General features: G+C 34.6%; 1 protein-coding gene across 1 annotated transcript in view; it reads left to right on the plus strand.

Annotated features, from left to right (window-relative positions):
- The window catches only part of UGGT2 (UDP-glucose glycoprotein glucosyltransferase 2), a 212,746-nt gene that overhangs the window by 103,851 nt on the left and 91,380 nt on the right, over positions 1-17,515 (plus strand). Inside the window, exons 16-20 of the mRNA XM_027855699.1 lie at positions 402-533; positions 10,768-10,932; positions 11,356-11,479; positions 11,578-11,676; positions 15,990-16,084. Coding sequence (XP_027711500.1) covers positions 402-533; positions 10,768-10,932; positions 11,356-11,479; positions 11,578-11,676; positions 15,990-16,084 — 615 coding nt within the window. The remainder of the gene's footprint in view (positions 1-401; positions 534-10,767; positions 10,933-11,355; positions 11,480-11,577; positions 11,677-15,989; positions 16,085-17,515) is intronic.

Here is a 17,515-nt window from a genome sequence, read left to right on the forward strand (position 1 = left end):
TAGTCTTAGTTTCCTCATCTGTAAAATGGAGGATGGGGGTAATAATAGCATGTATTTCACAGGATTGTTGTGACAATCAAATGATAGAATAAATGTAAAGTAATTTCCAAACTTTAAAGTATATGATGATAATGCTCCTCACCCAGTTCTAACATTCTGTTTTATCACTTTATTGAATGCATTTTCTTTCTAGGGTAAATGAGATATTACTTATTTTTGTTTTCTAGTGAACATGAGATATTATTCATGCAATTATATATTACTGATACATGACCTTTATGTATTTTATACCAGTACAAGACATGTTATGCTCTTTAGCCATTTTCATCAAGATATATAGCAATACAAAAGTAAATTGGCTACACTAAAGGTTAAAAAAAATGATATTTTTTTTTTCACAGATGTACCATAATGTGAAGGAAGGAGACTTATTAACTGTGGACATCATTAAAAGTGTTTTTCAGACTACATTTCCTGATGCTAATCTTCAGGATATCCTGGGAGTCCATTCTGAATATGACATAAACAGAAAGGTATTGTGAAAAGGGAGTAAAAGATCCAAAAGTAAAATTAAAGCAATTTTTCTTATAAGTATTTATTCTTTTCATAAAATATTCATGATGTACACAATATTATATTTTGAAATTAGGAGTTCTATTTTCCATACATAAAGGGAAAAATAGTGAGTGGCCTACAGAAAAGCCTTATGTTATTACTATTAGCTATACTCAGAGGAGAAAGGCATTTGGTCCTAGAAGGATGGTTTCTGGAATTCTTGAAAGGGGTTGAATTATATTTAGAGTGTTTGAGGTCTGAAAATCAATTTTTTTTCAGTGGATGAGATGAAAAGACTTATGGAAAGAGGGAGAAGGCAGTGTTATGATTGGGATGGAGTTTAAAATAGAGGACAGCTTGAATGTTCTTTAAGTGAGAACACTGGCTTTCCATAGGAGTTTGATATGGCAATATTAAGAAGGAAGGGTATGTCATTTGAAACTAGAATGACTTGGAGGTATGAGCAGGTTTCCAAACGCCAACAAACAGTAAGAGACTTTGCATAACTCAATGGAATGTGATTTAGAAGAATGTGTCCTAGAATCAATTTGTAACTATATTCTTTAATAGGTTGTTGTGTATTTAAGATAATATAATGCAGATTGATTTTGAAGAAAATATTAGCCCCCATTTTCCTCCTTTTGTTTGCATGGCCATTGCTTTTTTCAATCAAATTGAATCTGGCTCTTCAGAAAAGAATTGTCTTCTTTTGAGCTACCAAGTGATACAACTCTTGACAGACAGAATCTCTTCACATTCACTGACTGACCAATCCTTACCATAAATTAGCATATCTCAAATGGCCTTTATACCTAAGAATACAGCATCCAAGCAAAAGTATATGAGGTAATGAATCTCTCTGGGCTTACCTAGCCTAGTACTTAAACAGATTACACATGCCTTTTACTGAAACAGCAATGAAATCCTTATCAATTTGATAGGACCTGCCAGAGTTTGTTCTGTGATAGCTTAGACTTTGAGAACTATGGATCACATGTGGGTCACTACAGTAAGGCTTTAGTAGATAATCTCTTTCATTTTTATGTTTCTAGCTTTTCTGTTCCATACGTATCAATGAATCAATCAATAAATATTTAAAGCAGCTGGGTGGCTCAGTGGAAAGAGTGCTAGGCATTGAGTCAGGAAGACCTGAGCTCAAATCTGCACCCGGACACTCATTAGTTGGGTAACCCTAGGCAAGTCACTTTACTTCTGCATGCTTCAGTTTCCTAATCTGTATAATGGGGATAATAATAGCACCTACATCTGAGGGTTGTTGTGAGAACCAAATAAGATAATGTTTGTATAGTGCTTTGTAAATCTTAAAGCACTACGAAAGTTCTAGCTATTGTTAATAGCAATATTAATAGTAAGTGTCAGGCACTATATGAAATGCTATGGATATAAATCAAAGAATTAAACCCTTCTTTTTCATAAAGAACTTATATTCTAATGGAAGAGACAAGTACATATAAAATACACATTATATGTAGCATAACTATAAAGTTGGTCAATACAAATTTATATAAAGTTGCTAAATACAAGGTAGTTTTATAGCCCACTAGTAGTTGGAAGGATCAGGATGGATTTCCTACAGCTGATGGTACCTAAGATGCATGTTAATGAAGGAGAGGAATTCTAAAAGGCAGAAGTAAAGAGGGCATACATTCCAGACATGTGAGAGAACCACTGCAAAGACACAAAGATGAGAGATGGAAAGGCATGTTTGAGGAACAGAAAGAAAGTCAGTTTGGTTGGGCTGCAGAGTGTACAGGAAGGACATATAGGATGGGGCATCCAGAAAACTTTGAGATCTCTAATTTTATTCAAGTTGTACAATTCTATCATTTTTCAATATATTTACATACTGATCTCAGGTGTCATTAAAGTATTTTTGTTGCTTAATTCAACCTTTTCCCAGTTCTGCATGTCTTAAGTATTGACATGTAGAATTTCTAGAACACTTGCTTCCTGCGCTATTTATTTTGACATCCTATAATAATATTATACAGGGTATCCCAAACATCAGATATTAAAGCTTAAAGCTAGACTTGGATGGATACCCGTATACTTATTTTCTATATGTATTGTGTGGGGATTATAATTGCCCAATCTGCAAGAAAAACCACTAAGGCAGAGCTTTGAGCCAGAGGACTTTGTTAAAGGGTCCATGGTCCCCTCTAATGAAGGGGCCTCAGATCACCACAAATCTAAGCTGCCTCCTTCTTCCAGGATCTTATTTTTGTAAGGCTTGATACCAGATTTGATACTTGAACACTCTAGAGGGGCTACACAAAATACAGAATCCCGTTAGTTGATAGACCTTGCTTTGAGGGCTGAAAATGATATATCAGCCAAAAAGTGGTATGTCAGCAGGGGGATCTTGGGTTGGGTGAAGCATGGGGCATCCCCACTGACTAAGTGGTCATAAAATGGTCATAAGATGGTCACCTACTCATTTTGGACAAGAGAGAGTGGTCTGGAGGTACAAAAATAAGTTGGGGGGCTTTCCATGTAATTGAGTCACTTCTGCCATGCTGGGCTTGGTCACCATAGCAAGGAAAAACAAGGGTGAAGGGCCTCTGGTTAGCCTCCTATGACGCAGCAAAGTAAATTTACAATATACGGTTCTTAGCTCTGAGGCCTAATATACAGAACTTATAATCACTACCCCTATGGAATCATATCAAACTGATTAGCACTGATTGGAATAAAGTAGGGGTCCAAATGAATCATTTCTTACAGTTGTCTGATCTTTTAATTGGAAGGTTCTTGAGAACAGGGACTGTGCCTTATACTGTTTTAATTTCCCTACTTAATCAAATAGGATACTAAACACATTACAGGAATTTAGCAAATGTATGCTAAATTGGATAGAACTCACCTGCAGTTGTTAATGCAATAAACTGAACATATTAATTCTTAGATATGTTTCTTATACAATAAGAAAATAATTATCATGTAGCAAAAAATTAATCTGTAGACTGCCAAGTCTGTCAGAACCTTTCTCTTGGGTAGACACTGAAGATAGATAGTGAACTGGGCCAAGAATTGAATTAGAGGAGAAGAGTGAGTTGTATTACATTTAAGAAGTTACTGTGATTTTAAGGACCCTGAGCTTTTCCCTAACAGAGACCTATCCATTTAGCATTAATTGTCTTCTACTGATCGCCTCTCTAAGATAAATGGAACATGACAGTCTCTGAAGAGTGAAAATTGACCGTGTCCTACAAGAAAACAGAGTGGCTCATGGTGAACAGTCAACACGTCCTATTGGCATCCATACAATCAATGGGTCAGAAAAATATTTATTAAGCACCTGCTGTGTGCCAGGTACTCTGTTAGACAGTGGGGATACAAAGACAAAAATGAAACAGTCCCTGGTCTCAAGGAGCTTCCATTCTGCTGGAGAGGCATGTACCCATGTAACTGTATACAACATAAATACAAGATCATTTGGAGGGATTTGGGGAGGTGAGTCCCTGGCAGCTGAGGGGATCAGAAAAGGTCTCAAAGTATGTATTTCAACTGCAATGTCAAGAGATCTAGAAAAAGGCCCCTTGGGTTAACCTTCATGGAAGATTTTTAAGAAAATATGGGCAAGAGTTATGTAGTATTGAGAAGGCCTAGATAATTTATAATCTACATCATTGGGGGACTCACATCAATGAGATCAAAAATCCATAGAATTATTTAAAAATTAATCATGGTGTGGTGACCCTGGGTTCTTAGAAATTATGAATGTTAATCATAATCTGTAGCATATCTTGTCATGCTAAAAAAGCCTGATGACATTCTCTGTGTCTATAATCCCAGAGTCAGATAGCTAAGTGTGGAGAGGCTTTTCACCAGAAGTCTGGCCACTAATTGATGGATATTTTTTGGTCATAGTAACTCATGAAACCATCTACTAAGACATACTAGGGCCTTGATCTGCATGGGTGGAAGGAGAGCCTTCAGCTAAAATCACAGATCTTTTGAAGTATTAAAGTCATTTATGATTTCTCACGGTAAGAGGTACATTTATTTCATTATTACTTTTATTGTTTGCAAGTAATAATGAAATTTACAAATCGCAGATTTATAAAATTACAAATAATGAAATTGCAAAATGTAGGGTACTAATAGAAATTTACCTTAATTCAGTTATTTTCCTTTAGAGAATTTTAAGATTTATAATTATGGTATAGATGCATCATGTTTCTAGCAATGTTACTTAATATAAAGTTAATGTAAGTCTTTCTACAGTATATTATAAAAGATATTTTTGCAATAGATTATATTGGTTTGTGGAAATTAATTTATTTAAAGTTCTTAGTTTCTCTTTTCTAGGTTAGAATGTTCTTGTGATTCTAAAATTAAATCTAGAAAGGAATGTGAGTCCAGTAACTCAAGCAGATTTGCTGAAAATTCTAATATATGTAATGGGAGCATTTAAAACCTTGCTATTTTTAATTTATTTGGGTTGTTACATCCAAAATAAAATTTAAGTTGTCTTCCCAACATTCTGATAATTCTACATCCACAGCTGCATAGCTTAAAACAGGGGTTGGCAACTATTGGCACACATGCTAGAGATTAGCACATGAAAACATTATTTTTTTTCCCATGGGACTATCTCTGATAGAAGTCTCAAAATCACATTTGCAGTCATCAGAAAGAACTCTGAGATTTTATTTGTCCCTTACATAGCCACAATCTTGAGTCATAAGTTATTATGTTGCTGAAACTGGGTGCAGGTTCAGAAAAAAGGTCAAAGCTTGCTCAGCTTTGGGTAATGTTACCTCAATGCCCTCCCATTTCTCTCCACTTCTGTACACATTGCCTGGTTCTCATGAATACTGCCAACCACGCTCCTAACAGGATTATTCTGTGCTTACTTTATCAATTTATGCACAAATAGTTCCTAATTTCTAGTGCAAATGAACCTAGCAAATATTTTTCCCTTGTACTTCTTATATTTATCCACCATAGCTAATGCTTTGATAGCATTGAGCTTTAGTATATAAGTAAACATACTTGTAGGATGTAGGTCATATTTTTGCTTTTATTAGCTTTTTTAACTTAATTTTTTTTTAAAGTTTCACATTCACATACTGGGGTTAACGCTATAAAGTTTTTTCAACATCTTGCTAACCTTCTGTTTGCAGAGGGCAGAACACAGAGCTTTCTCATGTCTGCTAATGAATTGAATGCCTGACATTCAGGCCCTTCCATAATTTGGTATCGGAGTTCTGTATTCTTATCTCACATTACTTTTCTCCATGTATATTACACTTCAAATAGATTATACTATCTTTTATCCCTTCAATATGCCCTGTTCTTTTCAGACTCCTTTTCTTTACTGACATATTCTTTATGCCCAAACGTCTGTCTTCCCTGTTATCGCGTGCTGAATTTCTAATCATTTTTTAACAGCCAAATGCCACTTTTTCCATAAAGCCTTGCATCCTGCTGGTCAGGAAGGCTTCTTCTCTACCCTTGTTCCTCACAGAGTGCAATGTTTTGTACTTCTCTAATGCAGTTATCATGTATAATTATGTACAGTAATTATCTGTGTTTATATAATTTCCCAGCTAGACCAAATGCCTTAAAGGCAAATGACTGTCTAATCCAAAGTTATTTTCTGCCCCAGTGCCTAGCACAGTGCTCTAAGTCAAGTCACCAAGCATTTATTAAGAGCTGCTATGTGCTAGACACTCTGCTAACTGTTGGGGATTTTTTTAAAAAAGGCAAAAAAGTCCCTATTCTTAAGGACCTTATAGTTTAATGGAGGAGATAACAAGTAATCATCTGGGTACAAATGGAATCTATATGTGTATATATATATATATATATATATATATATACACATATATATGTATGTATGTATGTATTTATGTATGTATACATATGTGTGTATTAGAGATAATCTCAGAGAGAAGGCCCTACCATTAAGGGGGATCAGAAAAGTTTCTTGCAGAAGATGAGATTTTAGCTAAGACTTGTAAGAAACCATGGGGCAGTGATGTGGAGGGAGAGATTTCCAGGCATGAGGGCAGCTAGTGAAAATATATGGTTAGAAGATGGGAAGTCTTGTGTGAGGAACATCACGAAAGCCTGGATCACAAAGTATGTGAAGGGAGTAAAATGAAAGAAGCCTGGAAAAGTAGAAGGGAAACAGATTATAAAGAACTTTGAATTCCAAACAGTAGATTCTATATTTGATCCTAGAAGTGATAAGAAGCTACTGGATTTTATTGAATGGGGAATGGGTGTCACGTGATCAAACCTGTGCTTTAGGAAGGTTATTTTGACAGCTGAGTAGAGAATAGTCTACAATGGAGAGAGACTTAAGGCAGGAAGACCAACCAGTAGGGTATTGCAATAGTTTGGAAATGAAGTGATGAGAACCTATACCAGGCTGATAGTACTGTCAGAAGAAAGGAGAACAAATTGCCTGTGATACAACAAATTAACAAAACAAAATAACAAATTGCCTGAGATATTGCAAAGGTAGAATCTAAAAGACTTGGCAACAGAATGGAAATTGGGGGGTGGGGGGTGAATGTGAGTGAGGAGTATAAAATGACACTTAGATTGTGAATCTGGGTGACTGGAAGGATAAAGATACTCTCTACAGTAATAGGGAAGTTAGGAGGAGGGCCAAGTTTGAAGAGAGGAGGGAGAAGGGGGAAAAGATATGTTGAATTTAATATGTCTATTGGACATCCAATTGGAGATATCCAAAAGGCACTTGGAATTGTGAAACTTGAGAGTATAGAAAGGTTAGGTCATAGCAGTCAGACAATAGTGGGGAGCTTTAGGAGTCCAGAGAGAGTGCAGTGGAATATCTGGCCCAGGTAAGGACCCTTACCTTCCAGGGCTGGCAGGGCAAGTAGTGTAGAGCTATATAAACAGTAGGTGCTATGTATGTATTTGTTGAATGAATAAACTAAATGTCCCTTTTTCAATTCAACAAACATTTATGAAGTATCTGATATAAAGATGAAAAAGACAGTCCTTGTCCTTGAACAATTTACAGTAATGAGGTGGATAAAACATATCCACAAATAAGTTTGATGAAATTAAGTAAAAATGACAGACCAGATATGCCTTTTCTTTTCAAAAGCCATAACTTCTCTAATCATTTCCTTTCAGCTCTTACTCTCTAACCATTGCTTTTAGGTTTGAGTTCTTTTTGTAAGTTATTTTATGGACTTTTTTAACATCACTGTCATTTCTCAAAGTGGCCCTCCATACACACATTCCCAAAAATGTTTTCCCTTATTTAAAAAGTGTGAGTAAGCAAAAAAAAAAGGCTCTTTGAAAACGAGCTCTTTGGTGACAGAGACTGTCCTTTGCCCTTTTTTTATATCCCTAGTGCTTAGCATAGTGCCTGATACCTAGTAGGCACTTAAAAATTTTTATTGAATTGATTCTAATTGAATTTAAAATTAATCACCTTCTAAGTTGTCATTGATAAATGCTTCATTAAAAAGAATTATGCTGCTTATCTCCAAATAATAGAAAATTAAATTTAGAGAATGTCATTAGTTTCAATGAGCTAATGTTTGTAAAATAATTCAAGTCTCTTTAAGATAGATGCTAGCATATAAAGTAATATCTTAAGATTTCAGGAGTATGGCTCATTGCTTGTTGTCCTTTGTGTTCAAAGAGAACCAAATTTACCTCACTATGTTGAGGCAAGGTACAAAGTGTCCAACTGTGGCTGATTAGAGCAATATGAGCTCAGAAGGCTCTACCACAGGCACAGATAGTCAGGCACAAATAGTCTTTATGAACATTTGGAGAGTAGATGGTTCTAAATGTATGCATCTTACATTTCTTTAGAGCTACTACATTTCTGCTTTGCTTACAGAGCATAGTGCCTTCTTTGATGTGGGCATGCTCTGTTGGGTGGTCCTTTGCCAGTGTCTCCCAGGTCTCACAATCCATTCTAAAATTCTTCAGAGAAACCTTGAGAGTGTCCTTGTATGACTTCTTCTGACCTCCGTGTGAGCACTTGTTTCATATGAGTTCTCTGTAAAATAATCTTTTAGGCAAACATACGTTTGACATTCAAAAAATGTAGCCAACCCACTGGCATTGTGCTCTCTGCAGTAGAGGTTTGATGCTTGTCAGTTCAGCTCAAGAAAGCACCTCAGGGTCCAGTACCTTATCTTACCAGGTGATCTTCACAGTTTTCCCAAGACAATTCAAATGGGAATACAGGCATACAGAAATAAGATCAACACAATGGCTCTGTAGACTTTCATTTTGGTAGGCAGCCCAATACCTCTTCTCTCTCACACTTTCCTTTCTAGCCTCCCAAACACTTAGCTAACTCTGGTGATGCATATATCATCTTTGTGTACATCCTGGAAAGCATATTGCCAAGGTAAATGAACTTTATCTAGAGTACTAAAAAAAATTTTCCCTTTGCTATATAACTGATGGTTCCCCATATGGATGGTGTAGTGTTGGCTGGTGGAGAGCTTCTGTTTTCTTAATGTTAATTGTCAGGCCAAAATTAGCACAAGTAGCAGAGAATCAATCCATACTCTTGCATCTCAGCCCCAGAGGCTGCACTGAGTGCACAGTCATCTGTGAACAAAACAATTGTACACCAACCCTCCCTCCATTTTTGTCTTAGCTTATAGCCTTTTCAAGTTAAATAATTTATCACCAGTGCAGTAGCTGATCTTGATACCATTTTTGTCTTCAATGAGGGTGTCTAACAACATTGCTGAAAACAACATGCTAAAAAGCATAGGAGTAAGCAAACAGCCCTGCTTTACTCCACTGGTAACTGGGAAAGCGTGAGAGTATTGTCCATTATCCAGAACTTGTGCACGTATATTGTCATGAAACTGGCGTATAATACTGATGAACTTCTCTGGTCAATCAAATTTTGCCATGATCTTCCACAAGTCCTCACAACTGATAGTATCAAAGACCTTGGTCAATTCAAAGAACATTGTATACAGACCTCTGTTTTGCTCCTGGCATTTCTCCTGGAGTTGTTGGGCAGCAAACACCATATCAACTGTTTCTTGACCCTTTCTAAAGCCACACTGGCTTTTGGAAATGACCATCTTCCAAGTGAAGAATTAACCTATTAAGGAGGACTCTGGCAAGAATCTTGCTGGCAATGACTATGAGAGAGACATCCTCCCATAATTACCTCCACATAATATAGCATGTTAAAAAACGTCATTAGCTTTAATGAGCTAATATTTGTAAAGCAATTTAAGTCCCTTTACTATAAATGCTAGCATTTAAAATGACATCATAAGATTTCAGGAATATAGCTAGGCATAAGTGAAAAATGCTTTTCAGTGCCAAATATTGGTCACAAAATCAATTTACCCTAACTCATAGGAAAATTGGAACCGCACTCACCCAGACAATTGTGCAAAAAATAAAACAGATTATAGACAACAGGACTAATAACAGGAAGATATAATAGTTGACAGCATTGGATAGAAACTATAATATTAAGAAAACAGACTAAAGAACCATCAAAGTGTAACTGTTTGAGGCCACTTAGTAGAGGACAAATCCTGAGTAATCTAAAGGAAAAATGAAGTGAATAAAAAAGTTGCCTACTAATCTAGACTATCATATACAGTTTAATGGACATTCTATTGAGTTAGTACATCAGTAGACACATCTATGACAGGCAGTGCAGATGGACAATAACTTCAGCATTTTAGAGAGAACACCCATCCCGATGAAGTTACAAATCTTTTGAAGTGTTGCTATCTGGTCTATCTGGAAAATTCATATTTAAAGAATGCTTTTTTATATGACTACGCTATATTTTTTTTGCTGAGGCAATCGGGGTCAAGTGACTTGCCCAGGGTCACACAGCTAGTGAGTGTTATGTGTCTGAGGCCGGATTTGAACTCAGGACATCGACTCCAGGACCGGTGATCTATCCACTGCGCCACCTAGCTGCCCCAGACTATGCTATATTTGTAAAACATCATTATGTAATGTTTTTAAATGTATGTAAATGCTTTTTTAAATGTTTGTAAAATTATTTAGATCATCTTTAAAAAGTCTGGAAAAAAGCAGGCCAAAACGGTAAGATTCTAAATAATCTTTATAACTTCTGAAAATGAACTGAACTACATTAAGTTCTTAGTGTTTTCTATTTCTTATTAGTAGCTATTTCTTTATACTTAACCATAATCATCTATTTAATTATCTTATAATCTTGAATAGGCAGGAGCAACCTTTTATAAAAAGACTGCACTGGGTCCTTTGCCTCAAGCATTATTTAATGGTGAACCCTTTACAAGTGAAGAAGTAAATTCCAAAGAATTAGATAAAATCATCCTCCAAAGGATCATGAATACAGCTGGATTACTGCAAAGGGCAGTTTTTATGGTATGTTTAAAATTTCTGAAGAAACATGAGATGAAGGTGAATTGTTTATTATATTAATAATAATCTTAATAATAAAGCATTTCATAAATATTTAAAGCTAATGTTCATCTTTAATGATTTAATATTCACTTAAAAGTCAATATATTTTATTAATTTAAGATTTTGTGAGCTACATAGTCATATTTAAGATTGGCTTAATGAAGAAGGAAGAACTCTTATATTTTTATTGAAAATGCTAAGGTCAAATATGTGATATACATTCATTAATTTATTTTTTACATGCAATCTTAAAATGCTTATGCTAAATATAATGGTACAAATAATATTTATATGCACTATAACTATAATGTCTAGTTTTCACTTCTAGGAAATTTCTTATCTGTATATTTAAAGTTATTTAAGTAAGGAAAAATTTTATTACAGGGCTTGTTAAATGATGAGATGGATGTGATAAATTTCCTCATGGATCGAGATAATATAGTACCTCGCATGAATCCTATAGTTTTGGGAAACAAAAGACAATACCTTAATTTAATATCTACATCAGGTAAATCCATCTGTTAAATTTTTTGCTATTAGCACTGCTTGCCTATGCTATTGTAATGTATTATTTTACTCGTGTTAATATAATATGAACATTTTCAGTGACTGTTGATATTGAAGATTTCTCTACTTTCTCCTTCTTGGATTCACAAGACAAGAGTGCCACAATCGCAGAGAACATGTATTATTTATCGAGAAAAGGTAATATATTTGTGTTCAAAGTTGTAATAACAGCAAAAAAATGTAACTTTTCTAAAAGGAATTTGTGTAGCACATTTATCTTGGATATTTTGACTGGAGAGTCTTGGCTTTATTGAAAGTTTTAAGTGTTAACTCAGGACAATAAAAGTTCTGAAGCTTTTCTGTAAAGCAAAAACAATAACCTCTTTCTTCCTAATATAGCTTGGTAATGAGTGTTAATGGAGCTTTTTAACAGTAAGTGGCATCCTTTTCCATTTAAAATTTTTCTTTTAAAACTAATCTTATCCATAGAATTTGAGAGTAAGGATAACCAGCGGACAGTCTAGGTGCTTAATTGGTATTCTTGTGCTATCAAGAGAATAAAAGGAAGACTCCCCTAGAGATTAGGTTTCCTTTACCCCTACTCAATAAATTTCTGAGAGCACAAAAAAGAGAGTCACACAGAATAGACAAACAGTGATGGGTTTTTATCTCCTTCATTGGATAAGCCACATCAAATGAGATCACAAATATCATTCTAAAACATTACCAAACCTAGATCAAGGAAGGTAGTTTTCTCACTGTACCCTGCACTAGTCAGATCACATTTGGAGTTTTGTGTTTAAGTTTGCTTGCTACAATTTAAAAAGAATCTTGACCAACTAGAGTCAAGAGAAGGACAAACAAGATAGTTAAAATTCTGGAAACCATGATACTTGAAGAAGAGTATTTGATGTTGAGTGAATGGTAATGTTGTGTGCATATATAGAACAGGTAGGGTAATAAAAAGGATCACTACTCTATTAAGCATGTAATGTTTCCATTCTGTTAAGCATGTTCATGTAAATGTGTAATAGTCTCCTTTAGATAAGTGAATCTTAACTTGAAAGGTAGAGAAGAGTTTCTTCTGAAAATGAAATGCAGATTTTCTCCTTGGTATACAATGATGTAGTTGGGGAGTTCATGAAGTTAGAAGATGTCATTTCTAACAATTGTATTAATTTGGCTCTTATTAAGGGCCCCATTTTCACAGGAAGCCACGGAATATTTCAGTGAATAAGTACACGACTACCAGGAGAGTACTTTAATGATGTGAGGATCTTGGGGATAAAAGTCCTTGTTAATAATAGGCCACAAACTTGGGTGTGAGGAAAGAGTTGAAAGAGGCATTTGGATTTCTTGGAATTATGTTAAGAAAGTTATTTAAATGGTTATAACCTTTGACCAAGAGATTGCCCTGCTAGCTAGTCACAGAACTCAAAGACAGAAAGACCCTTACATACACTAAAATATCTATATCAGTACTTTCTGTTGTAACAGAGGATTGGAAATATAGATACCTGTCAATCAGTGACTGGTCCAACTAAATGTGGTACATAAATATAATGAAATATGAATATACCTTAAAATGAGAAATATAAAAAATACGGAGAAACTTAGGAAGACTTACAAGAGTTGATGAAAAGTTGAAAACAATTTACACAATGCTACAACAATATAAATAAAAGGAACAAAAAAATTGTAGAACTAAACTCAGTGTAATTATAATGACGAAGCCTGGGTCCTGGAGAGACAAGAAAATACACCTTTCTTCATTGCAGAAGTGAGGACTGTAGTTGTGGAATCTTGCATATAATGCCAGATTAGATTGATGTTTTGATTAGTTTTGCTGAACTGCTTTTTGTTTCTCTTTGTTTCATGTTATTTCTCTCTAGGTAAGGGAGGAGGAAGATAGATAGATAGATAGATAGATAGATAGATAGATAGATAGATAGATGATGAATGGATAGATGATGGGTGGATGGATGTGTGGATAAATATATGAACAAAAGATGATATAAAAACAAAAGATATCAATTTTTAAAATAGGACCGTGTAATAAAGAGATGAAATCTTAAAAGTACAGTCATAAAGAATGTTAGGGAAAGCATTTGAGGAAAGCACTATCATCTTGGGAAGTTACTGCAGACCACCTTAAAATGAAATAGATACATTGAGGAAACAGGTTACAAGTCTAGTACAAAGGCATGATATTAAAGTAATAGGAGACTTCAGTTATCAAGACATTTACCACTACTCTCTTTCTGCCAGAAAGAGAATTAGAGCAGCTAATTATTTCTTAACTTGTCATGATAATAATTTCATCTTTCAAAAGGTAAAAAAACCAACAAGGGGAAGTTCTTTACTAGCTCTGGTTCTTATCAATCATGATAAACTGGTATCTAGGGTTAAAACTACGGCAATCTTGTAGACAAGCACCTATTTAATCTTAGATTTTGTAATAGAGAAGTGGAAGAAAACTAGATATATAATCTGACATGCCTCCTAGTTTAGGGAGAGCAATTTTAAAAGCATCCATAGAAAGGATAGCTAGTATCCTGTGGCCTAATATTCTACTAGAGAAGTCAGCCCAGGATGGATGGAGCATTCTGAGTACACAAAAGAAACAAATTCAGTAAGTAGGGAAATGGGGAGTTAATTATCTAAAAGATTGGTGTGGAAACACAGGAAACTTATCAATGAAAGAAAAGTTAACTCATTTCAGAAAGTTGCATTCATAACATGGTAACAAAGGCCATTAATGGAGGATGAATATAAAAACAGCACATATAAGTAGTTCATTCAAAAGAATTCAAGGTCAAAGGAGAAGACATTCTTAAGAAAGAAGTAAGGAGGACAAAAACTCAGAATGAGCTGAAGCTAGTAAGAGAAGGTGACGGACAACAAATAGGGAGGATTTTATGCATATTGGTAACAAAAGGGGAAGATCAAAGAAGGACTGGGACTGCTACTAATTTATTCTTTAAGTCTCTGGGTATACAAGCCTTCCCATGACAGATTTCTCCCTCCTCCATCACCCTTCAAAAATCCTGTAATAATGATGTCCTTGTTGCTTTACAAATCAAGTTGGGAGCAAGACTAAGATGGTCCAACTAGTATTAGTGGATGTTATCTACTTATAAACAGCAACCAAAATCACTATGCTCCCTACAATGCCATATAAAACATGGGTTGGAATAGATAACTTTAAGATCCCTCTTAGCTCCAAATCTCAGGCTTCTAGCCCCAAAAATGCTCTTTAATAAATGAATTAACCACTGTTTACAGCTTATATAAATGGAATAGCTAAGTAGCAACCCATTAGAGGCTGCTTATTTGGGGGATATAGTGATGGGGTCAGAAAAGTACAGTATTCCTTCAAAAGGTATTTGCCCAGGTCACAATAAATTGTGCCAAGAATTGAATCTGGCCTAAAAGCTAGAGGTTTTTTTCTACCCTTCATTTACTTAGACTCTGTGAAAGGAAGTTATACTGGATAATACTGTACATGTTCTAAAGTATATTTAAAGTAAATTAATTATTGTCTGGCATTATTAAGCTTATGGGACCTCAGGACATAAAAAATCAGAAATTTAATTATAAATCCAAGAAATTATCAGAAAAGATTCAATTAATACTTTTTATGTTAAGATGATTAGTTACAGGTCCCTCAATAGAACTTAGAAAACAATTGCACAATTGAGAAAATTGTTGTTCTTTCCTATTCAACGTTAAAAGTTATGTTCCTTAGGGGCAATTGGGTGGCACAGTGGATAGGGCACCAGCCCTGGAGTGGGGAGGACCTGAGTTCAAATACGGCCATAGACACTTACCACTTACTAGCTGTGACCCTGGCCAAGTCATTTAACACCATTTCCTAGCCAAAAAAAAAAAGTTATGTTCCTTTCTTTGATACTAACTTCTACTTGCTGTGTTCCTTTCAGAAATATGTTATGCCAATTATGGCAAAATTTTGTTGAGCCAAAAATTTTGTTGAGCCATACATCCTAGCTTCAAGGCAGGATAAATCTATTGCAAAATATATTCAAAGATAAAATATTATTTAAAAGCTAACTAAACATTGTTTCACTACATATGGTATTGAGAAGTTTTAGTTGTTGTGCTGTCATATAGGCATGCAAGAAATATCTGGACTTTGGCTAAATAAGAAAGCTGGTGGAAGGCAGTTTAGTTTGACAGCACTAGAATCATGTCATAAGCCCAATATGGAAATGTTCATCATTGCTAAAAGCATATTGCTGATATTTCCTTAGAAATTGAGTCTCTTTTCGTATCTGAGTTTATTTCATCATAAATCTTGTGAAATGGATAATTGTTATAAAAATTAGCATACATAAAAATTTTTAAAGCAAAAATCACTTGTTTTATACCTGAGCTTCTTTTAAAAATTTAGCAAATATAGAATCATTTTTCTAATTACATTATCTGGAAAATATCACCTACTTTAAACTTTATTTTAAAGGTGTTTTTACTAGTTTATTTGTAACTTTCAGATAAAGATGTAATTTCTGCTGTCACCATTTGGGTTATTGCTGATTTCGATAAGCCGTCTGGGAGGAAACAACTTTTAAATGCTTTGAAACACATGGTGAGTTTCAAGATATCCACCGTATAAAATTTTTAGTGTGTTTCAACTAACCCAAAACATGGATGCTTTGTTCTACTTTATTTTTTAACATTTTAGGATGTAAATTTAATTGATTAGAGCATAGTTCTAAAAAGACTAAAGTAATGAAAGCAGCATGGCTTCATCCAAAATGGATCATGTCAGACTAAGCTCTTTTCTTTTTTTAACATGGGAGCCACAGTGGTAGGTTGTGAGAATGCTATAAACATAATATACCTAGATTTCAGCAAAACATTGTTGATCTTGTGAAGAAGATGGTGCGATATAGGCTAGATTAAGGTGGATTTAAACTTAGGTGGATTTGGAACTGGTGGATGGAACTCAAAGTATCATGATCAACTAAAAGGGATGTTTCTCTTAACTTGAGGTATCTGAGGTATATTCAGGGTTGTTGTTGTTTTTTTAATCAATAGTATGCTTGTCATATTTGTAGATGTTATAAAATCAGGAGGAATAAGTGATACATTAGGTGACAGACAGAGACAGGAGCCAAAAAGATTGTGACAGGCTAGAAGGATAGATCAAAGCTAATAACATTAAATTGAATAGGGATGAAGGCAAAGCTCTACACTTGGGTTTAAAAAAAAAAAAAAGCTTTACATGTATAGGATTTGAAGAAGTACACAGAATACTATTATCAGTTCAGGGTACTAAATTTTAGAAAGTACATTCACAAACTGGAGCCCATCCAGAAGAGGGTGATTAGAACTCTGAAAGAAATATAGATATGGGTATATGACAAGCAATTAAAGAAACTGGAAAGTTTAGCCTAGAAAAGACTGAAGGTATAATATGATAGTTATTGAAAAGCTATAATACGTCACTAATATAGTAAGGTGTTTTATATAATTGCACATGTATAATATATATCAAATTGCTAGCCTCAAGAATGGGGGAGGGGAGAGAGGGAGGCAGAGAATTTGGAACTCAAATTTTTAAATAATGAATTTAAAAATTGTTTCTACATATAATTGAGAAATAATAAAATATTAAATTGAAAAAAATAAATGCTTAACTGTTAACTGAAAAAAATCACTAGTTTATCATACCCATACAATGTAAGACATTAAAATATTTCTCTCTGAATTTTTGCTTATATTGACGTGAATTAACATATTGTTTTTGAAATATAAATAAATATGCTCCTGGTGTTTAGAGATTATATTTAGTGTCAAACCATCTCAGAGAACTTGCAGATAATTCTTAATGGTCTGCAGGCCTATGCTTTGAAAAAAAAAAGCAAAGGTCAGGAAAATGTAGAGTCTACTACAAAAACTCAATTTCTGTTCAGACTTCACTGGAAACTCATGATAATTTGCCATCAACTAGTCATATGCTCTTTCTACAGTATGACAAAAACATTCACAATAGATGAATGATCTTTTGAAAGGC

Source organism: Vombatus ursinus, unplaced genomic scaffold, assembly GCF_900497805.2.
Source record: "Vombatus ursinus unplaced genomic scaffold, bare-nosed wombat genome assembly UNPS02011014.1, whole genome shotgun sequence".
In the NCBI taxonomy this organism is placed as follows: Eukaryota; Metazoa; Chordata; class Mammalia; order Diprotodontia; family Vombatidae; genus Vombatus; species Vombatus ursinus.